Source organism: Schistocerca piceifrons, chromosome 2 (assembly GCF_021461385.2).
Source record: "Schistocerca piceifrons isolate TAMUIC-IGC-003096 chromosome 2, iqSchPice1.1, whole genome shotgun sequence".
NCBI lineage: Eukaryota > Metazoa > Arthropoda > Insecta > Orthoptera > Acrididae > Schistocerca > Schistocerca piceifrons.
The window spans coordinates 421,049,306-421,074,259 of record NC_060139.1 but is presented as its reverse complement, the minus strand read 5'-3'; the positions used below and the strand labels follow the sequence as shown (position 1 = coordinate 421,074,259).

General features: G+C 41.2%; 1 protein-coding gene across 1 annotated transcript in view; it reads left to right on the top strand.

The window, feature by feature from the left end:
* LOC124777013 (lysophospholipid acyltransferase 7) overlaps positions 1-24,954 on the top strand; it is a 145,716-nt gene that overhangs the window by 28,056 nt on the left and 92,706 nt on the right. Inside the window, exon 2 of the mRNA XM_047252262.1 lies at positions 11,667-11,793. Coding sequence (XP_047108218.1) covers positions 11,667-11,793 — 127 coding nt within the window. The remainder of the gene's footprint in view (positions 1-11,666; positions 11,794-24,954) is intronic.

Sequence of the window (24,954 nt, the reverse complement as noted above, 5' to 3'; positions counted from 1 at the left end):
AGGAAGTATTGAATAGGATTGGGGAGAAGAGAAGTTTGTGGCACAACTTGACCAGAAGAAGGGATCGGTTGGTAGGACATGTTCTGAGGCATCAAGGGATCACCAATTTAGTATTGGAGGGCAGCGTGGAGGGTAAAAATCGTAGAGGGAGACCAAGAGATGAATACACTAAGCCGATTCAGAAGGATGTAGGTTGCAGTAGGTACCGGGAGATGAAAAAGCTTGCACAGGATAGAGTAGCATGGAGAGCTGCATCAAACCAGTCTCAGGACTGAAGACCACAACAACAACAACAGTGTGTGTCAATTATTAATGGAGATATAGTGCAAATTGTTTTCACAGCCTATAAAAACAATAATTACTCATAAACACAAATAGGTAGATTGGCATACAATGTCTCAAATAACAGACAATGCCTACAACTATGATTGGCTAAAATTCCAAGTCAATACAGCTTTTGATTCTAGTGCTACAACAGTAATTATGTCAAATGAGCACATGATTATATTACATTTACACTGATTATAATGACAACATATTATAAGTGGTCCACTCACGTTAACGTGACCACTGCTTATGTTCAGTGTCAGTGTGCAATAATCACTCTCAGACAGCAGGTGGCAGCATTAGCAGTTGAGTGTATACAAAGCATGTCAGGTGGGTAGCGGTGCAGGGGATGGGGGGGGGGGGGGGGGGGGGGGGGGGATGCTGAAAATAGTGCATTATGCAGAAATGGAGCTATTTATCTGACATCCAAAGAGGCATGGTAATTGGCTTTCTGGCTAAGTGTGGAAGCATTTTTGAAACGTTTAAGTTGCTAAACTGTTCACAAGCTGCTGTGGTTAAGGTATACCATGCAAGGCAAAATAACGCTGTCCAAAACCAGCGCCGAGGCAACTATGGTGGACCACAGCTAGTAGATAATGGGTGAACGAAGGTTGTAGAGATCTGTGTGGCCAAATAGCTCTACAACTTTTGAGCAACTGACTGTGTATGTGGACAAAGAGGCCTATTAACAGTGTCTTCTCAGCAACCACTCAGCGAATGTTGCTGCATATGGGCCTTCGCAGTAGGCGCCTGTTTCACGCACTCATGCTGACTGCTGTTCATCGACAACAAAGGCTGAAATTTGCATGCCAGTACTGCAACTGGATGTTCACTGATTGGCAACAGGTGGCCTTTTCAGGTGCCTCACGTCTTATATTCCATTGGACAGATGGCTGTTGGTGGTACGGTCCTGCAACAATTTTCAGAAGGATCCAAGCTGGAGGAGGGAGCATTGTGGGCTGGAGAATGTTTTCATAGCAGTCCATGGATGATCTCATCATTCTGGAAGGCACAATGGATAAACACAAGTTTAGGGACCTTGTCCAACCCTACATGCAGCTTTTTTTATCCCTCGTCATGATGTTACCTACCAACAGAACAGTGCAACATGTGTCTCAATTCACAGTGTAGGTGCATGGTGCGAGGAATGCCAGGATAAGTTTACAGTGCTCCTTTTTCCACCAAACTCCATACATTTAAACCCAATTGAGAATCTGTGTGACCACCTCAGGCATTTGCGCCATGGATCTTCAGCTGAGAAATCTAGCACAGCTGACGACAGTGCTGGAGCTGACATGGCTCCACATATCTGTCAGTACCTTCCAGAATCTGAGTAACGCTCTTCCTGCATGTGTGGCAGTGTCCACTCTGTAAAAGGTGATTCTTTAAGCTTTTGACAAGTGATCACGTTAATATGACTGGAAAATGCAAACCCACGTATTTCTGTATCCCATGCATGTAGAATACTTGATGTTAACTTATATTTAGTGAAAAATGCAGTTTAATTAAAACAGCGATAATATAAGTGAATAACCATTTAGGATTGATGTGGGTAATGTAATTAAAACATCATCATCATAAAAGGCAACTGCAATCACTTGTATGTTACTCATATAAATATATTTTTATGTTTGTATGTGTTTTCTTTGTGTAAACTATCTCATGTGTAAATGCCATTCACGATTTTTATTGTTAACAAGGACTACAGGAGGCAAACAAGCATATGTGTTGTCTAAGAATGATTGGGATTAAATCCACATTTTTTGGTATATATAATGTATATTAATTGTTTGCTAATTTTGAATGATGGACAATTTTTATAATTTGCTAAGTGGTTGGACTACTTAGTTATTTAAGAAACTCCACGCAAGTACTGGGGTCTTGTCATTCACGTGACACACTGCACCTACATATGTTTGATTCTGAGGCTACTATGTCTTGGAAGAGGCCTGGGGACACTGGAAGGTTTCAGATAGATTATATAACGGTAAGACAGAGATTGAAAACCAGGTTTTAAATTGTAAGACATTTCCAGGAGCAGATATGGACTGTGACCACAATCTATTGGTTATGAACTGTAAACTAAAACTGAAGAAAATGCAAAAAGGTGGGAATTTAAGGAGATGGGACCTGGATAAACTGAAAGAACCAGAGGTTGTAGAGAGTTTCAGAGAGAGCATTAGGGAACAACTGACAAGAACGGGGGAAAGAAATAAGTAGATGAAGAATGGGTAGCTTTGAGAGATGAAATAGTGAAGGCAGCAGAGGATAAAGTAGATAAAAAAACGAGGGCTAGTAGAAATCCTTGGGTAACAGAAGAGACATTTAACTTTATTGATAAAAGGAGAATAATAAAAATACAATAAATGAAGCAGGCAAAAAGGAACACAAAAGTCTCAAAAATGAGATTGATAGGAAGGATAAAATGGCTAAGCGGGAATGGCTAGAGGACAAATGTAAGGATGTAGAGGCATATATCACTAGGGATAAGATAGATACTGCCTACAGAAAAATTAAAGAGACCTTTGGAGAAAAGACAACTGCTTGTGTGAATATCAAGATCTCAGGTGGAAAACCAGTTCTAAGCAAAGAAGGGAAGGCAGAAAGGTGGTAAGGAGTATATAGAGGGTTTATGCAAGGGCGATGTAGTTGAGGGCAATATTATGGAGATGGAAGAGGACGTAGATGAAGATGAAATGGGAGATATGATTTTGCGCGAGGAGTTTGACAGAGCACTGAGAGACCGAAGTTGAAACAAGGTCCCGGGAGTAGACAACATTTCATTATAACTACTAATAGCCTTGGAACAGCCATCCATGACAAAACTCTACTATCTGGTGAGCAAGGTGTATGAGACAGTCAAAATACCCTCCAACTTCAAGAAGAAGATAATAATTCCAGTCCCAAAGAAAGCAGGTGCTGACAGGTGTGAAAATTACCGAACTATCAGTTTAACAAGTCACAGGTGCAAAATACTAACATGAATTCTTTACAGACCAATGGAAAAACTGATAGAAGCCAACCTCGGGGAAGATCAGTTTGGATTCCGCAGAAATGTTGGAACACATGCAATACTGACCCTATGACTTATCTTAGAAGATAGATTAAGGAAAGGCAAACCTACGTTTCTAGCATTTGTAGACTTAAAGAAAGCTTTTGACAATGTTGACTGGAATACTCTCTTTCAAATTCTGAAGGTGACGGGTAAAAGCAGGGAGCGAAAGGCTATTTACAATTTGTACAGAAACCAGATGGCAGTTATAAGAGTCAAGGGGCATGAAAGGGAAGCAGTGGCTGGGAAGGGAGTGAGACAGGTTTGTAGCCTATCCCCGACATTATTCAATCTATATATTGAGCAAGCAGTAAAGGATACAAAAGAAAAATTTGGAGTAGGAATTAAAATCCCTGGAGAAGGAACAAAAACTTTGAGGTTTGCCGATGACATTATAATTCTGTCAGAGACAGTAAAGGACCTGAAAGAGCAGTTGAATGGAATGGACAGCGTCTTAAAAGGTAGATAATAAGATGAACATCAACAGAAGCAAAACGAGGATAATGGAATGTAGTAGGATTAAATCAGGTAATGCTGAGGGAATTAGGTTAGGAAATGAGACGCTTAAAGTAGTAGATCAGTTTTGCTATTTGGGAAGCAAAATAACTGGTGATGGCGAAGTAGAAAGGATATAAAATGTAGACTGACAATGGCGAGGAAAGTGTTCCTGAAGAAGAGAAATTTGTTAACATTGAGTATAGATTTAAGTGTCAGGAAGTCTTTTTCTGAAAGTATTTGTGTGAAGTGTAACCATGTATGGAAGTGAAACATGGACAATTAATAGTTTAGACAGGAAGAGAATAGAAACTTTCAAACTGTGGTGCTACAGAAGAATGCTGAAGATCAAGATGGGTAGATCACATAATTAATGAGGAGGTACTGAATAGAATTGGGGAGAAGAGAAATTTGTGGCACAACTTGACTAGAAGAAGGGATCGGTTGGTAGTACATGTTCTGAGGCATCAAGGGATCATCAATTTAGTATTGGAGGGCAGTGTGGAGAGTAAAATTCATAGAGAGAGACCAAGAGATGAATACACTAAGCAGACTCAGAAAGATGTAGGTTGCAGTAGGTTCTTGGAGATGAAGAAGCTTGCACAGAATAGAGTAGCATGGAGAGCTGCATCAAACCAGTCTCTGGCCTGAAGACTACAACAACAACAATGTCTTGGGAGTGTGATGGTAACTGGTGTGATCATGGTAACCTGTGGCTGGACTTAAGAAATTCACAATAGTTCAGTGTTAGGTTAGGTGTCAGTCAGGACTCTGTTGTGGAGATTTCTCTTAGCAGGTGAACAACTTGAAGCTGTTGAGACTTGTACTTTTGGACTGTGTCATGTCATTGTCAGACTAATAATTATTTCAAATAAGTGGTTGTGTTTATTGTATTACTACAACTCTGCTAAGACTCATGCAACAGTAATGACTACGTAACAAAATAATGCAGTGCTATATTTAACACTGTTGTATTATTATAGTATTTTAATAGACTTACAGTATTAATTAAGGAAATACATTATTTGGGAAAGCCCTCATTAACTGCGAGAATTATTGAATGTTAAGATAAAAAAGAGTTGAGTTAATCAATTTTACGTTTGATTTGTTGCAAACAACTATTTCTTTACCATCTGTAAGTTACAGACAATGCTGTCTGTATTTCTATCGATTTGCATAGTGACATGAAATAGTGACGCATAATCTCGTCTCAGACATTAATGACGACCCATTGTTTTCACAGGATGGTGCATCAGGACCTTATCAACTGACAGGGCTCACACATCTATTGTGTGCACTCATGTGGTGAGCAGTGGCCTCCAACCCATTGCAGTACTACTTCTTTTCTGTGCTGCAATCTTTTCTGATTATATCTTTCCTTAGACTTTGTCCCTATGACAGTTTCCATGCTGACAACATAGCTTGTTTGTATAACATCAAGTATGACTTTGTTTTGTTATTTTATACCACCTACTTTGGTTAACTTATGTTTGGTTTCCACGTCTGGATTTGAACTCCAACTTATCATAAAAAAAAAAAACAGAATGTGGATTGTGCAGGGAAAGGTATCCAGTACCCAGTGTGGTTGTCAGGCACCCATACGCTTGTAACCCCTTGACTAAGCAGGGAATGCATTGTTTACACCTGAGCTGTTTTCCTCCCACCCCCAACAGATCAAGTCCACTGTCCACTGGGGGCACAGGGTCATCAAGCCAGATGGCTGGATGGCAACCATGGGGAGAGCCCCCATTTAGTATAGTCAGATGTCTGGCACCCTAAAAGGACCTAAACTAATAGCTGTATGTGTGAGGCTCTGGCAGTCTCTTCAGACAGACCAGAATTCTTCAGTATGGATTGTTATGTCCCTAGCAACTTTCCCTCCATGGCCACACCATGGTAGAAAAGCAAAACGAAGTGGTTTGCAGAAACTTCCTCCCCTGAGTTCCTGGTCTGCACCTGGACAGACAGAAAGCCTCGCCTCTCTGGTAAGTTAATAATATTCTTTGCGGGGAATACTAAAATTGTATTTGGAGAAATTTCTTTCCTTAGTAAAAACAAAGTGGTTCCATTTCAATTACAGTGGTGAATCCTGCCCAGCCCTAGGCTTTACTGTCTTATAAAAAATTCAATGATGTAACTGTTTCTGTAATACCCCATAATAGTCTAAAAGTGGTACATGGTATCATTTCTCACCAGGACTTAACACTACTGTTGGATGAAGAACTATGTGAACCTTGGAGAGGCATGGGATCCATTTTGAATATAGTGTACATCAGGGCCTGCCTGGAACAAGTTTGACAGTGGGGTATTCATCCTTGTGTTTGAGTAGAATTTGGTTCTAGAGAAAGTCAAAATCATGATTTATTGCTGTGATGTGCAGTCATATTTTACCCACCCTCGATGCAGTGCTTTAAATGTCAATGGATCTAGTGTGTTTCTTCCCAGTGTACATACAACCCAGTTTGTGGAGACTGTAGTCGGCAACATCACAAAAACTCACCTTGTGCATGTCCACCTTCCTGAGTCAATAGCAGAAATTGCCATCCTCCCCAATGGAAAAAGTCTGATTATTTGTATCCTGTCTTGGTGATATCAATCTTTCGTATTACTGTAACCAGGTTGTCAGCAGTACCCTGGAATAATTACTCTTTTGACGTCAACCTCTGGTAGCCATGCAAGTGACTTAGACCATGGGACCAATTGGTCTTCACCCCTCATGGTTCCTGCAGGAACCTCAACTCTGTTTACTCAGCTGGAGAAGCTGCATTCTCATCTGATGTGCAGTGGTGACAGGGAGCCATGGATTGTTGGTGCCAGGTGCTTGTTGCCCCCACACCATCAGACTCTGAACCAGAGTTCACGGATGTTCTTTAAATCCCACCAGTAACAGACAACAATCTTGGGGTGTGATCTGTAATCCTGGCCACTTCACATCTACCCTGGACACTCTTAACATGACGATTCAATGGATCTGCAATGGATACTAATGTCACCTGTCATAACCACAACAAATAGTTTCCTCCTGTTCTGTGATCTATGTTACTGTCAAAGAAACACATTTCACTGTTACCTATTCTCCAAATATCAAAATGTTTCTGTGCACAATAAACACTAATAAGTGAAGGTAATAAAGTAATAAATACTCTACATCGTTTAACAATGTGAATGGCCATGTTTCAAGTACTGCAGAGAAGTTATAAAAAAAAATTTCCTAAAAATAAATATAACATATGTAAATAATTGTACATTAAGTACACTGATGTTATTACCAACCACAGAGAATGAAATCAGTAGAACTGTACAAAATCTAAAAAAAAATTGGAGTCTTGGAGTCAGTAGACGTAGATGAAGTACCAATGTGTGAACTAAAATAGTGCATAGAGAGTGTACAAGTACCCTTACAAACATATTAGATAAATTGTACACATCAGGGAAATGTCCAGAGTATTTAATATAGGCAAGAGTTTTACCTCCACTATAAAAAGGTAATGCAGAAGACAGAGAAAATTACCAGTCCACAACTACTGTCACCATTCTTAAATATAATAGATTCCATTATGAATGACAGGTTAATGAGTTACTCGAATAAACATGATCTTTTAAATGAATCACAGTTTGGTTTTCAAAGTTGTAGACGTATAGAATCAGCCGTAACAGAATTCACAAAAGTTGTACTTGACAAATATGAGTGTGTCATAGGCATGTTTTTAGATCTGTCTAAAGCTTTAGGTACTGTTGAACAAAAGATTCTACTCAACAAGCAAGAAGCACAAGGAATAAGAGAGGTAACTAATGACTGGTTCTGCACATACCTAGCAGATTACTTAGAGGTAACAAGTACCTCAAATAAGACCAAACTTTTAGTAAAATGTTAATAACAAAATATATTAATGTAGGAGTTTAGGACCAATAATTTTCCTGATATACATAAGTGACTTTCCCATGGGCAAAAATTTCTCTTTTCTGATGATGACAATATTATAGTCACAGAAAAGGAAAACACCTTGCCAGAGGAAGCAGATGAAAGACTCAAGGCAGTTTACAGTAGTCAATGAGCAATAAATTTATACAGAGTGTAAAGAAAGCTAATGCCATGAATTTCAATTTGAAGAAGGAAAATCACATTGATAAATTAAATGTAAATGCACCTCTATAAACAGTGTAACAAATACAGAATTGCTAGGAATGAACAATGATTTGCAGTAAAGTGGTGTGAACACATGAAGATATCTGCAAATAGAATTTCATTAGCATTTTATGCCTTTGGAGTTCTGTCACCAGTGTGTAACAGTCAGAGTCTTTTAGTTACATACTATTCTAATCTGTGGAATTCTTTTGTGGAGAACAAATGCACAAAATCTGAACAAACTCCATGAAAACATCAGAAGAATAATAACCAAAATAGTAGTCAACCTCATTGTAAAGATCTGTTCAAAACAGTGAGGATTTTAACTACACCATTTGAGTTCATTTACGCTTTGTGCACACCAAAAATAACATCGATAATTACTACACAAACAGCTCTGTCCATGACCATGCAACTGAATTTACATTTACCAAGAAAGCATAAATATAAAACGCAAATAATGATAATGAGAGATTTATCATTCCACTTAACACCTTCACACTATATTTTCCCTTCTTATTTTCTTTTTTGGAAAAAGTTACACCAAAAGCTATGCAATGTATAATACTAACATCTTATCCTCTTTCTGTGCTCAAGATCTCGCTCATTATAGAGGGATGCAGACTCAGCTTTCCAGGCTAGCAAATGGGAAGTTGCAGTACACAAAATGGTCCTGGCATCAGTTGATAGTGGGTAAAGTGTTATGAAACAATGTGTGTATAGTGTTAGCAGTAAATAGTAAATGAATGAACAGTATAGCATTAGCCTTTTACATTGTTAAATAACTTCTTTGTAAAACATTGTTGTACACCAGGGATAAACTGAACGAGGTAGCACTGTTTTAAACAGAGTGGTTTCCATGTTCTCCCTAAATTATTTCAGGCAAATGGCAGGATGGTTCCTATTATAAGGCCATGGCCAATAGTGTGACCCATCCTTGTGATTCTAAACCTTATTGTATATATATTACATTATTTTTGTTGTTCTTAACTGGAATACCAAGACATGTCCGATATTCTTGTAAAAGTGATCCAAAGGTGAATAAAACTACTACTATTCCTGCTACTGCTATTGCTACTACTACTTCTTCTACTACTACTTCTCCTCCTCCTCCCCCTGCTGCTGCTACCACTGTTGTTATTTCATTGTGTCAAACCCAGATTGGCCCTGACAGAACATTTGGAGGGGTCTGTGCATTGGTTCGCACAGATGTAGTCAGTGAGTGGGTTCCCCTCCATACCGCAAAGGAACCAATAGAAGTGCAATTATGAATAACCCCAGCAATAATCATTTGTAATATTTATTTACCTCAAGGCAGGGCATGTAAGATACCTCAAGATGACTACCTTAATCCACAAACTCTCCCCCCTTTTTCTCCTACTTAGGGATTTCAAAGCACACCACCCCCTGTGGGGAAGTACCACATCATCTTGTAGGGGCCATCTGATTGACCAGCTTCTTTTTGATCTTGGTGTGTATCTCCTCAATGACATTCCTCATACTTACTTTAGTACCACTGATGGCACCTGTTCAGCTATTTACCTTATGATCTCTTCTTCCAATCATATGGCTTTGCTACGGTGGTTGCCACATGACAGTCTTTGTGATAGAGACCACTTTCTGGTGATCCTGTCACTTTATTGTCACCTCCCAAAAGACCAGTCACCACATTGGGCTCTTCAAAGAACCAACTGGCAATTCTATACTTCTGGTGTTTCCTTCACCTCCTCTTTGTCAGAGTGCTATGAAGGTGTGAGAGATTCCTCCGATGCCATCACCCATGCCATTGGAGCTGTTATTCTCCTTTCTATAGGCCCCTTTCCCCATGGGCGTGTGCCATATTGGATCAAAGACATTTTCTTGCTGAACATCTTGCAACACACTTTGCAACAGCATCAGCATCCTCTTACCTGGCCACCTTTTGAATACATAAAAGACAAGTTCAAGGCATCTCCGTACTCTTTATCCCCTTCATGCCAAATTATATAATGAACCTTTCACTGTTCGGAAACTGTCGGGCCCTTGACTTGCCACACAGTATAGACCCAGGCCCTTATTCAGTTAATAATCAGATGATCCAAAGTCTGAATGTTACTTGGACTCCATGTACTCATGTTGTTCAATGATATGTGGCTAGAGGCTGTTTTCACTTCACATTGATGAGTTAATATGGTTGTCTCACACAGACTGCTACTGGCTATTTGCCTCACCAGTGTGCTCTCCAAACTGCTTGAACTAATGATAGCCTGGTGATTATGTTGGGTTCTCAAAGCATTGAACCTTTTGTCCCCCTGTCAGTCACTACTGGCAAGAGTGTGTGTTTGTATATATATGTCCCTTGGCTCACTGTCCTCAATGTGCTGTAGATATTGCTGATAGCATCCAGTGTTTGAGGAAGGTTCTTGTGTTGACACAGCAAGTTACATGTAGTGAGCACAGTGTGCTTACATATTATCATCATGGAAGACAAAACTCGTTGCTAAAATGTTGACTGTAGAGGAGGACAATAGATTGGAGGCCCGTGCGTGGAGCAGAGCCTCAATTTACCCTTGACACCAATGAGAGGTGTCCAACATCCATCCATGATACTGGCCCAAATATGGCTAACCTGCCTCCTTGCTGAGATCTTGGGACTGTGTGCATAAAACATGCATTGGTAGCTGGCCACCTCCATGCACTTCTGTTAGGTATCAGGCTGATTCTGCATTTTTCTGTTAAGACACCATTGTTACAGATTCCAGTCCACCTACTTTACACAGTACAGTGCCTGGGGAGAAGGCAGGTGCTATACTGTTGTTTTTAATGGAAACAGTTGCATACTGTTTGGTTCCAAAAAGGCAGCACACGGGGTTTGCTGGATTTTCTGGAGGGGTACTCATGCAGTGTAATTTTGTAGGAATAGGGCATCATGTGGTTGAGTGTAGATTTTTCAGTTATTGTGCTCAAATTACTTTGCTGTGGTGTACATCAGTTCTGTGGAAAACTTTGCACATTGACAACTGCTCTTGTCATAAAGCAACAATTTGAACATAGTTGAAGCTTAAAATGGACCTTCAAGGATGTTGACAGACTGAACAATGTGCACACACTATATTGTTCCTTTCGTGACTGGAAATACTGAATGCTCTGCTGAACTGTGGTGAGGATGCAGTTTTACTTTTTCCTCCAATGTGCAGATGAATTTGTGGAGCAAGCTCCTGTGGTGAAAAACACATTGAAAAAGGTGTTTCTGCCAGAAAACACACAAATTACCAAAGTCATGAGGGTGGTACAAAATTGTTTTTTAGCAGTTTATAATAATCAGTAATTCAATGTTGATTGTCTCACTGTTTTTGTTTTGCCTTATAGTGATTCATGTAGCACCTAATACTTGGCACGTTCAGGTGTGAGTGCACGCGCCGCCCCCCCCCCCCCTCCTCCCCCCCCCCCCCCCCCACACCCACACACACATCAAATATTAGGTGAATTAGGAATATAGCTACAGGTTCAGAAACAGTTTATTATGGGTGATAATGTTACATATTTTCTTACACTGGTTTTATTTAACCATATTACGTATGTTTGGTAACTAACTTCTTTTCTATATTTGTCATCCCTGTTATTACAGTGTCATCAGTGCTTGAATGTTAAATGTTTAGTGATTAATTTGTGTTGTCTTTGTTGCAGATCAAGCCATTTAATCAATCTCGCATTTTTATTTGGCTACCTGTTGTTTTTTCGAAATACCATTTATTTTGGAATACCATACCCACCACCACATGCAAACCTTGTACAGATGATTCTTACACTCAAGGTAAGATTTCTTTTCACATGTTTCAAAATTACATTTAAACAATAATTATTTTTAATAATTTCTTATGACTAATCATCAAAATAAAAATACAGAGGGCTTAGTAAATGAAGTTTTGATAAGGAACCCATGTCTGGAAATGTACTGTTTTGATATAAAATAAGTTTGCATATTGGATCACTTTCAAATCTCCCACTTCACAGTACACAAACAAGCTAAGAAGAGGATGCCGTCTTCAGCTCCTGTTGTATTTATGACACCACATAATAGCCTTCGTCTGACCACAATAGTAGCTGCAAGAAATTTGTATGTTTGAAAGTAGGAGGGTTGGCTGTGATGCTATACAGTTGCACAGTGCTCTCAACTTGGAAGAGGGCGTCCTTTGTCACATAGAAGGGAACCCAAGAGCAAGTACTTGAAGCACTGCTCTTGCCATGTGCTCCTTCGGCACACAGGTAAAAGCTCATTGTCTCCACTGTGTGCATACTGTGAAGTGGGAGATTCACAGTGGTCCAATGCTCAGATAGACGTTACATCCAAATGGTGCATTTGTGGACATGGTTTCCATATCATAACTTCTATTCTTCATTTACTAAGTCCCCTCTACAACCCCAAGAAACATGTAATAGAAATTTTGAATCACCCTGTATTAAAAGATAATGGAGAGAGAGAGAGAGAGAGATTGTCATATCCTTTCTTATAAAGAAATCTACCTCTCTGATCAAATTCAACACAATTTTATTAGTAGGACAGCATATGTGGACACAATAAATTATTATATTGCCAGAAAATCATCTCGGTCTCCTATGCTTCCACAATACAAAACTTCTGCTTTAAATAGTCATTCATCCATCCAATGGAAAATTCAGGATGGAATAGGCAATATTAGAAAAGGATAGATTACTACTTACCATGTAGCAGAGATGTTGAGTCACAGGCAGGCAAATCAGAAAGGCTGTCAAACAAGTAAGCTTTTGGCCAAAAAGACCTTCATCGGCATTAGGCAATTAAGTCATGTAATTCTGATGAATACCTGTTTCACCAAAAGCTTACTTGTTTGACAGCCTTTTTGATGTGCCCATCTGCAACTCAATATTTCTGCTATATGGTGAGTAGCAATCTATCCTTTTCATAATGTTGTCATTCATTCATCCATCCATCCATCCATATACACATGATGTTCTGAAAATCCTGTCATGAAGGATAAGCTTAGGAATGCAGAACGATGTAAGTTATATGAGTACTAGTCAAATGAAAATAAGAGATATGGAAAAAAAGCAATAAACTATTTATTTTTCAGAAGTAATCACCATATTTATTAATACATTTATCCCACTGAGAAAATACAATCAGTGCCTCCACGGAAAAATATCGGTGTTTGCATCCACGCATGCAGTTCTTCATCTGAAGCAAATCGACGGTCATGAATGTCTTTTTTTCAGGGCTCGAGAAATAGGGGAATCACATGAGTAGAGATTGAGACTGTATGGAGGATGTGTAATGCCTTCCCAGCAAAACTTCTGCGACATAGTTCAAACAGCGGGCAGCTCTGAGAAAGCCATGATGACCTTTTTCTTTAACTGTAAGGGCCTACTGTTCATTGACTTTGTGGGACATGGCATCACACTTCATTCACATTGATACACAGACACTTTGCAGACATTGAAGCACACCATCAAATCCAAAGTTTAGGAATGTTGACTGGTGGCAGGATAATGCCCACCCACATGTTGCCTAGGTTGTTTCACATACACTGCAGAAGTGTGGCTGGGAAGCCCGTACACATCCTACATATAATCCCAATCTCTCCTCATGCTATTTCTTTATTTTTGGAGCCAATGGCCATTGATTTGCTTCAGATGAAGAGGTGCACACCTGGGTACAACTGTGGTTCCATAGGCAGTCACAAATGTTTTCCATGAAGGAACTGATCATCTTGTCTCACAGTGGGATCAGAGCAGAAGCAGCCACTGAGGGCTACTTCTGTAAAGGAAACTATCAGAAAATAACGAAGTGCTAATCTACTCTTGCTCATAATTGTGGAAATTATTTCTATATAACTTAAACTGAGAAAAGAAATTGTTTTTAAGAGAAAACCACTGCTCTTCCTCTTATATACCCAACTGCTGTTTTTATCTATCACTTCACACAACATGTTTCTGTAACATTATTAACTTCAGAGACCACTATCAGCTGCCTATATTCTGGAAAAGTTAGAAACTCATACAAAATTAATATTAGTGTAACCAGAAATTACATCCTCAAGTACAAATATTCTAATAAATTGTGGGGGTGACTAATAATACACTCTGTGTTTAATTAATAACTGAGGATTTCCAATTTCCTGCCTGATGTCTACTGGCGATTTTTGTAGACTTTTGCTGCAGAATGTTAAACTTCATTATGAACCTTAAACAGGGATCTATAGTATCTGTGGAAGTTATGTCTACTTCTAGTATTGTGATTATGAAATTCACAATTCACCCTAAATTCAGTCTTATTATTTATTGTAAAAATGATTAGGAAGCAAATGTATTGACACATAAGTATGCAAATTCCAAGGTCTCAGGAGAGATTTATTTACATAACATTCTCATTCCATGCTTCTGTGGGATAAATACCATTTCATCCCCGTAAGCCTCCTGGCCACAATTTCTTGTAGGCCCGTGCCCAGTACTCACATTGACTCTGCCAACTTCACTCATCCTGCACCCATAACCTCTTCAATGCAATCTTCCCTTCCTTTGTTCTATCACACGACCCCAGTCCTCTATTCCACATCATCATCATCTGGTGCTGCTGCAAAACCTCACTGGTGCAAATGAGACATTCCTCTCCCATTCCCATGCTGCTTCTCCCTCCCACATTCCTGTCCCAAGCATCTATCATTGGCTACCCTTCCCCAAGTCTCCCTCTCACTCCTTGTCTTCTTTGTCCCCTCTCCCACTCCACCCAGTGAAACCCTACACCCCAGTCAGGCTGCAGAGCTGCAGACCAGGCATTGTTTACTCAGCTGGTACAGTGTAACAGTACATGTGTGTGTTTGTTGAGAGGATATGAGATTTTGCATGGTTTTATCAGTAATGATTCTCATTAAAGTTAGTGGACTACTCATAAACTTCTGTACTTTAGTAGAAAATAAATGAACAAGTGTGACAAATTTTGCGTTAGTGGGAAATGGGATATCATCATCTCAAGAATTAAAGTTATCTCTATTTACAATCCTTGATTCATTATATTATGTTCTGTTATTGTTCTGTGTATTTGTCTGAGGTATTCCTTTTGGGCTTCATGCAGTGCTGAGGTTAGTCAGGCTGCACCTGGCATCATCACAAGTGCAGCAAAGAGACCTCCGTGCCGTATGCTGCTCCAAGGAATGTTGACGATCTGAACATCTGAAGGACAATAATGTCAACTGCATTGATGTACATAGTAAGGATGCTCATTGGGTCACTAATACCAGGGCTATCCACAAAGTACATTACGTTTTGGAATTAAAAATAAATAAAGTATTGGAATTTTTTTTTATTATATACAGATGAAAGCCACACTTAAATACTACTTTTCTACATAGTTGCCATTTAAATTAAGGCACTTATCATAGTGATGGACGAGCTTAGAAATTCCTTTGTCATAAAATTCGGCCGCCTGCGCCTTCAACCACGTGGTTTCCTCTTCTTGAAGCTGTGCGTCATCATCAAAACGCTGCATAGCCAACCACTTCATTGCTGAAAATAAGTGGAAGTCGCTCGGTGCCAGGTCGGGACTGTACGGCAGATGAGGAAACAACTCCCACTTAAAAGATTCGAGAACTTCACGAGTGGCATTTGCCGTGTGGGCCCGGGCGTTGTCGTGAATCAGCAAGATCTTTGAGCCCAACTTTCCCCTGCGCTTGTTTTGTATTGCTCTTCTGAGGTTGTGCAGAGTTTGGCAATACCTTTGAGAGTTTACTGTAGTGCCTCTTTCCAGGAAATCCACAAAAATCACACCTATTCTGTCCCAAAAGACAGTCATTACGTGGTTGAAGGCGCAGGCGGCCGAATTTTACAACGAAGGAATTTCCAAGCTCGTCCATCGCTACGATAAGTGCCTTAATTTAAATGGCAACTATGTAGAAAAGTAGTATTTAAGTGTGGCTCTCATCTGTATATAATAAAAAAAATTTCCAATATTTTATTTATTTTTGATTCCAAAACGTAATGTACTTTGTGGATAGCCCTCGTATGTTAGACTCAATACAAGTCAGTCACTATATCATAAGAGAAGATTAAAGTCTGTATTTATATTCAAGTTGTTGGATTACTCCTTCAGTACAGTTGTTAACTTATGAGTAACTAAGGAGGATCTGCTGGGAGTCTGTTGACTTTTACTGAATGCAGAAGTGTTCAACACCAGCCACCATATGGACTCTCACAGAAACAGAGAGAGAGAGAGAGAGAGAGAGAGAGAGAGAGAGAGAGAGAGAGAGAGAGAGAGAGCTGGAGTGGGTGGGGGGGGGGGGGGGTAGATAAATCTACTGGATGGTGCCTCTTCATTTTATTGTCTATCTGGATGCTTCAGAATTTCATACCTGTACATTGTTTTTATTTGTTTGGAATTTCATTGCACAAACATCTGTATCATTAAGGATTAAACTGTTCCATTTTCAGTTTCTGTACATCCCTCTTTCAATAAATCATGGAATAACAGCTGTTACCATATCTTTAAGTAATAGAGATGATGCCTGCTACTGTATTTATAGGTCATATTTTATAATATGGCTTATAAATAAATGTTAACATTTACAATATAGTTGGCTTAATAACCACCAGCAGTTACGCACATGTCCTGCTTCTCTGAAGTCCAATACATGAATTACAATTAACAATTTTTCAGCTGTTCTTCTTTTTTCTCATTACAATAATCAACGATATAAAACACTGTAAGATACATAAATACTCCTTGTTCTTCCAATACGACTTACGTGGCGCGAGCGGTAAACACTTGTCGATGCCGTTCGACCATCGCGTTTACCTTATGCTTGTGACTCCTTTCCAGCCTGCACACACAACCATGTGTCGATTTTTCACATAGACTGCAGCTATGTCTCTACATTGCACCAGCTGGATGCACAATGCTGCATTTCAGCAGGTAGATAAGGTTGTGGAAGATTTGAGTAATAGAGTGAGAGAGGCAGCAGGCAGGGAGAGGGGTCTGAGTTGGGTGACTAGTTCCTGGGTGGGAGGCAACCAGTTTGGCAGCTGGGGTGTGAGAAGGAGGGGTGGCAGTGCATGGGCTAGGCATGTGATACATGGTTGTCCAAGCCGAAGGTGAGCAGCACAAGCTGAAGGTTACATAGGGACATGAATTTGGGAGGGGGTGATTTGCCTGATGACCATTGGCTTTTAGTCCTGGATGGAAGCATTTCCAAAATGGCTAAGTTTGTAAACTGCCATGATTAAAGTATACACTGCATGCCAAAATGACACTATCCAAACTGGCACTGAGGCAACTGTGGTGCACCATGGGCCTTAGATGACAGGAGTGAATAACAGCTGTGGAGATGTGTATGGGCAGATAGACATGCGACTGTTGAGCAGCTGACCACCCAGACAAACCGAGGAGCCACCAACAGTGTCTCCTCCACAACTGTTCAGGGAATGTTGCTGTGTATGAGCATCCGCAGCAAGCACCTGGTTCATGCACCCATGCTGACTGTTGTTCATCAGCGACAAAGGCTGGAATTTACATGCCAATACTGCAACTGAGTGGTGGTGATGACCTTTTTAAATAGATCACATTTTATTCTCCATTTGTCAGATGTCTGTTGGTGACATGGCATAAAACATCTGGAAGTAAACCGCCTGCAAGAATAGTCCAAAGAGTCAAGGCCTCAGGGTAATCCCTGGGTGATCTCATCATTCTGGAAGGTGCGATGTATCAACACAAGCATACTTGTATCCTTGGGGACCATGTTCACCCCTACACACAGTTTCTTTTTTGCTCAGCATGATGGCACCTATCAGTAGAACAGTGCAACATGTCACACGGCTCACAGTGTATGTTGCATGGTTAAAAGAGTACAGATGAGTTATCATACTCCCCTGGCCATCGAACTCCCCACGTTTAAGCCCAATCGAGAATCTGTGGGATCACCTGAGTTGGACAGTTCATGCCATTAATCCTCAACTGATAAACCTAGCACAGCTGGTCACAACACTGGAGTCAGCATGGCTCCACATCCATGCCAGTACCTTCCAGAACCTCGCTGCCTTTATTCCTGCTTGTCTCACAGCTGTTCGCACAGCAAAAGGTAATTATTCAGGCCTTTGGCAAGTGATGACATTAATGTGATGGACAATGTATCTTCCTTCAGCATGAATGTTGCTGATAATCTTACAACATTTATCAAATTTTATTGGCCTAGTGCTGTATGTTTAACTCCCAAGTGCATTTGCCATGGGTAATGTACTAAATTCAACTAGTTTATCTGCACAATGCTGCTGTCTGACACATTTATCAACAATATAAATTCTGTTTGTGTTATGTGGTTTAATACATTTGTAATACAGTTAGTAATATTCTCATAGTGTCTCTGTTTGTTTTTCTCTGTTTCATTAAGACGTATGTTACAATGCAATAGAGCCCCAATAATCCAAACCCAGCATATCTGAAATTTTGGAGAATACGAAAAAAGACTGAGAAGAAGGAAAAAACAAAAAAAAGCTTGTTTTTAGTGTAAGGAAAGGATTTTATTATGATACAGCACTGAACAACTCAATTATTGAAACACAATTTATTGAAAAGAAATGTTCATTCCAGTGGTAACTATAGTATTTTATCACAAGTTTATGAAGTAGTACTGTAATTTTCACTTATAGTAACTTGCAAAATCTGTAATCTTCTTTTGTCATAAAGAAGTGAGTCTGCATGATGATGCAATGTTGAGCCAGTGCCGCATAAACATCACATTTGTTGGTGCGGCAATAATGTGCTGTTCTACTTAGTGTAATGTCAATTCAAGAGCATCTGCAGCATCAGAATGTTGCACAATATGTTTAGGGGTGTCTTCTTCTTCACTGTCTTCATCTTCAAAGTTATCATCAGTAGATTCTGGACTGCAGAGACAGTGGCTTCATCACTAATTTCTTGATGATTGTTATCATTGACTCATATTCATTCTTGAAGGCAGTTTTCCACTGTGTTCTTGAACACTGGGATTTCTTGAACAAGTTGAAGGATATTACTATTGTCTGGGCCTGGAATGGATGGGATTTCTTCAAACATGAGACTTGGCCACAATTTCTTCCACAATGTTTGTTGTAAATGTTTGTTCATTTTGTCACAAGCCTCAGCTAGCCAGTAGATAGATGTTCTGAGGTGGAACAGTTACGTCCTTCATTTAGAAATTGTAGGAGCTTCTTTATTGTTATTGAACTTAAAGGTTTTGTAACACGCCTTGATCCATTGGTTGCAAAATAGAGGTTACATTTGTCGGCAAAAATAAAAAGAGCTTTGATATACTCATTGAGTAGCTGCATTTCTGAAGGATGAGCTGGAGCATTGTCAGTAATCGTCAATTAAAAGTAGAGCTCGAGATGGCAGTCCATTTTCTGTATTGAATCTTCTAACACAGGGGACAAATTGTATCTAAAACCATTCACTAAACAAAACACCAGTCATCCAAGCTTTACTTTGATTTTTTTTTTGTAATAAACAGGAAGAGCTTTGATAATTATGGCTTTGAGGGCTCATGGTTTCGCAGGCTTTGCAGTTACCATGAGAGGTAATTTGTTAGTTACCACAACATTGTTACAGGCTAAAACAGGAAGGCATTGTTTATTCATTTTAAAACATGATGCACACAACTCTTCTTTTGAAACGAGATGTTTTGTAGGGAGTGCTTTGAAATTCAGGTGTTTTGTCAGCATTATAAACTAGGTACTGAAGCAAGTGATTTTTCTGATGGTATCAAGTCTGCAAACTCATCTAAGACTGCATCTGTGGCAGCAACAGTGGCTGATAATTTTTCTCCACTTATTTTTAGTTGTCGTATGACATTGCTGGCAGTTTTGTTGGATCATCATTCATAAGTTTCTTCTGTTGCAATCTCTTTTCTTGAATCAAGGTACTTCTAATAGGAACACCTTTTTGTTCTCTGAGTAACCCAAGAGAAATTCTAGTCATTAGTTTTATCATACAATGATACAGTGGAGTTGTGACCTTGTTGCAAAGTTTTTTCACGAGTTGTGTTGCAAAAGCTTTCAATTTCCCTCCGATTCCCCACCCTTCCCCAGTCACTGATGGTGGCTTTCCCAGCACCAAATATACCCCATGGGGCTCCCCACCCTTTGGCGGATTCATGCTTGGTGACGACAGAGCTCCAGCCTTTGCAGCTTTTTTTCCCTTCCATGCTGCATGTCTGTCCTCTTGATATTCCCCTTCATCCCCCTTGGGGAATCTGGGATGTTGCTGGAAATGTGTTTTGCATATTCAGTCACTGATATTAGAATAGTCTCTCCACTGTCTGTCATTCCTTCTTTCTTTTTTCGTTCCCCTTCTCCTATCCTTCCTCTGCTTCGGCATTTGAGGTTCCTATTTTCCTTCTTCCTCCATATATGTTCCTGAAGACCAGCCCACGCATCTGGGTAACGTATAATTCCCAGCCCCAGGTTGACAGATAGGGTTCTCACATACCCCTGATAACGGCCAGGCCCAGGGAGGGGTGATTGCCTGAACTGTTACCTTCCTAAATTGCCAATTAATCCCTCAGTCAGGTGTTCGGGAGGTGTGACCTGTGGTGTGTAAAATCACCTAAGGCAGGTGCGCCGCCTTCTGAGGGGGGGTCCCCCAATTGGAAGGAGCATGTCGGAAATGCTGGCTATCATGGGGGATTTTCTCACAATGAGCCAATCATCTTTTTCACTGTCAGCCTCTACCAAATGTAAACAGAATGGGGTTAATGATTCAAAGACCCTACCAGCTGCACCACAGTTCCTCTTGATTTCATGTACTCATACAGTCAGTCCTTCACTGTGATAAATCTGTTTATTATTCAGAAATGTGTTGATGCAATTGCTGGCCTTGTGAAATCCTGCTCTTGTTTATGAAATGGCACTTTGCTTTTGGAGGCTACTTCTGATTCTCAAGCACAACAACTGCTTGCAGCTTCACTCCTCCACGGCTATCCTGTTCTTGTCAAGGCCCATTGAATGCTGAATTCTTCCCGTAGTGTTACTTACACTAGGCTGCTCGATGGTCTGACTGATGCAGAAATCCAAATGTACCTTCCGATCAGGGTGTCAGTGCAGTCTATCGGGTGATTAGAAGAGTAGATACATCCTTACTGCCCACATGTGCCCTTTTTCTCACCTCTGATAGAGTAGTGCTTCTGTCAAAGATCAAAGCAGGCTGTGAAGTTATCATAGTACGACCATACATTCCGAACTCGATGCACTGCTACCAGCGTCATCGTAACAACCACTCTCGAGAGTCGTGTCGACACCCGGCCTAATGGGTAACCACAATAATACAATGCCAGTATTGTTCTGATGACGATGCGCTGTGGTGACCACATCATATATATTTGCAATTGTGAATAATGACTACCATCAGCTGTAGAATGGAATGATGACAATGAAAATTTGTGCTGGACCGAGACTCGAACCTGGATTTCCTGCTTATCGTGAGCAGTCGCCTTACCATTTGGCTATCCATGCACAACTCGCGGCCAGACCCAAGCTTCCATATGTCATCAACCGTACATCTGAACTGTATGTGAATACACATAATGGATGTGCGAGTACAGATCATAGATGTACAGTTGGTGACTTATAGGTGTTTGGGTCTGGCCATGAGTCGTGCACAGATAGCGGGAAATCCAGGTTCGAGTCCTGGTCTAGCACAAATTTTCATTGTTGTCATTCCATTCTACAGTTGATGGTTGTCATTATTCGCAATTGTGTTATCATATTTACCTGCCGATACGGGGCATGGAACTTTCAAGCGCAATGTCTGATCTGTGCGGGAATACACATAATGGATGTGCAAGTACAGATCATAGATGTACGGTTGACGACATATGGACATTTGGGTCTGGCCATGAGTTGTGCACGGATAGCCAAATGATTAGGGGACTGCTCGCAATAAGCAGGAAATCTAGGTTCGAGTCCCAGTCTGGCACAAATTTTCATTGTTGTCATTACATTCTATGGCTAATGGTAGTCATTATTCGCAATTGGGAATTCTTATGAAATGTGTAACTTGTTGTAGGGATGCTCACGAGGGTGATTACCCATCTCCTTCTCCCCACAGTATTAACTGCAATGGCAACCATATCGCCTCCTCCAAAGATTGTCCTGTGTATCTCGATTAGCAGGCTGTCCCGGAAATCTGGGTGAAGGAAAAAGTACCTTACCCGGTCGCTCGCATGTTGTTGAGTAGTCGGAAACCCTGCATTCTACCATTTGGCACCTACAGTACTGTTCTTGCTACATCTTGCTCCACAAAGGACAGGGCCATGCAGATATACAACCTCAAATATAGCACTATGGTTGTGAAATTGCGCAGCATCATGGTAGTGTCCCCGTCTTTTCCTCCAGCTGTGCAACAAGCCACAGAACTTCTGCCTCATGAGATGAAGTCACCTGCTACACAACAGGCAGGCCGGAAAGGACAGCAGTAAAGCTCCCTCAAAGACTTCCTACATCCCTCCAACCAACAAACACCTGAGTCCTCCTCTGCCAACCGGAAAGGCTCCAGGAAGTCCAACAAAGGGAAATGGTTTTCTCCTTCAGTGATTTGGAGATCCTCTTTGACGGTGTCACCACATAATACCCTCACCCGGCTGACCTCCATGTCGCTGGTGCACACTACCAACCATTTTTCTGTCCTGGACTCCGCAGATTGATAGAAAGAGAATGCCGATGCCTCTGACCTCATGGAGCAGGAAACTCCAGCCTCTGTGCCCTGTAGCAGTGAGTCTTCGAAGACTGGCACTCGGCAGATGCCGAGGTGACACACCTTCATTTTTTCCTCGTCATGACTCTCCTTCAGTGGTACGGTTGCGGCCTTCGATCTGAGAAAGAGGACTTACTTGAACTCTGCCTCCAGGAAACAAAATTGCGTCCTCATGGCCACTTTTAGCTCTCACATTTCTACCCAGTCCGCTTTGACCTTCCTGCTGAGGATGGCATTTCATCTCATGGGGGAGTCGTGCTACTCATTCGGGATGATGTTCATAGTCTACCCATCTCCCTGACTACCTGGCTCCAAGCATTTTTCTTCCTCATTTGACATTTTTTCCTTTTTACCATTTTCATCCCTCCACCATTCAATGTATCAGGGCAGACTTCCTCCAGCTTATTGGACAGCTACCTCATCCCTTTCTGTGTCTCGGTGACTGTAATGCGCGCCATCCTCTTTGGGGTTCTCCCAGAATGTGCCCTCTTGGCTGACCTTCTCAATCAACTTAATATTATCTGCCTTAACATAGGGGCACCCACATTCCTTTCAGAATCCACACTCACCTATTCCAGTTTGGACCTATCCTTCTGCACTGCCCAGCTTGCCCATCACCTTGAGTGGTCCATTCTCTCTGACACATACTAGAGTGACCATTTCCCGTGTGCAACCCGTTTGCTGACTCCTACCCCACCTCTGTGCACACCCAAATGGCAGCATTCTAAGGGCAACTGGAGGTTTTACTCCTCCCTGGCGACCTTTGATGAACAACATTTCTCCAGTTGTGATGACCAGGTAGAATATCTTATGAACGTTATCCATACCACCGCAGAATGTTCCATTCCTCGCTCTTCCTCTTTACTGTACCATGCCCTGGTCCCTTGGTGGACTGAGGCATGTCACACCACAGTTCGCATGCAGAGACGTGCTGGAATTCATTTACTAGTTCTTTTAACGTTTCCACTCCCTCTTGCATCATGTGGGTCAACCTCAGATGGCTCTCTGGGACCAAGGTCCATTCCCCAGTTTCTGGCCTGACAGTAGCAGTCGATGTCATAGTGGACCCTTTTGCTATCTTCAACACCTTGGGCCGCCATTTTGTTGAGATTTCCTGCTCCTTCCACTATCACCCTGCTTTCCTCCATCAGAAACGAGTGGAGGAGGCTCATGTGATGCCCTTCTCTTCTCAGAAACGTGAGTGCTACAATGCTGCCTTTACTATGAGGGAGTTAGATCATGCTCTAACTTTATCCCGATCCTCTGCCCCAGGGCCAGATGATGTTTACATTTAGATGTTTGAGCACCTTTCCCTTGCGGGCGAGGACTTTCTCCTTCATACGTACAACCACATCTGGGCAGAGGGCATGTTTCTCAGACACTGGCGTGAAGCCACTGTCATACCTATACCTAACCCCCGGTTAGGATAAACACCTTCCTTCTAGCTACCAGCCCAATTCTCTCGCCAGCTGTGTTTGCAACGTGATGGAACATATGATCCATGCCCGGCTGACATGGTGGCTCGAATCTCACAATTTATTAACCACTGCACAGTGTGGATTTCGAGTGTACCATTCTGCAGTTGACCATCTCGTCACTTTGTCCACCCATGTCACGAGTGAGAAAGCTTATGACACCTACTGGAGGACTGGTATCCTCTGTACTCTGTAGATGTGAGGCTTCCGAGGCCGCATGCCTCATTTCCTTCATGAGTTTTTAAAGGACCAAGTTTTTGAGATACATGTGGGTTCTGCCTTGTCAGGCGCCTTTATCCAGGAAAACGTTGTGCCTCAAAATTCCACCCAGAGCGTCGTCCTCTTTGCTATTGCCATTAACACTATAATGGCCTGTATCCAGCTGAGCATCTCCGGCTCCCTTTTTGTTGATGGTTTTGCCATCTATTGCAGTTCTCTGTGGACTTGTATCATTGAGCGGCGTCTTCAGCAATGTCTTGATCATCCTTACTCATGGAGCATCAACAGTGGCTTTTGTTTTTCCACTGACAAAACTGTTTGTATGAATTTCTTGCAGCGCAGTTGGTTTCTTCCTCTGTCTGTACATCTTGGGTCTGTTGCTCTTCCGTACATTGAAACTACAAATTTCCTGGTGCTTATGCTCGTTAGGAAATTTTTTTGGTCATCCCACGTGTCTTACCTGGCAGCCCGCTGTATGCAGTCCCTCAGTATCCTATGTGTCCTAAATGGTACTTTCTGGGGAGCAGGTCGA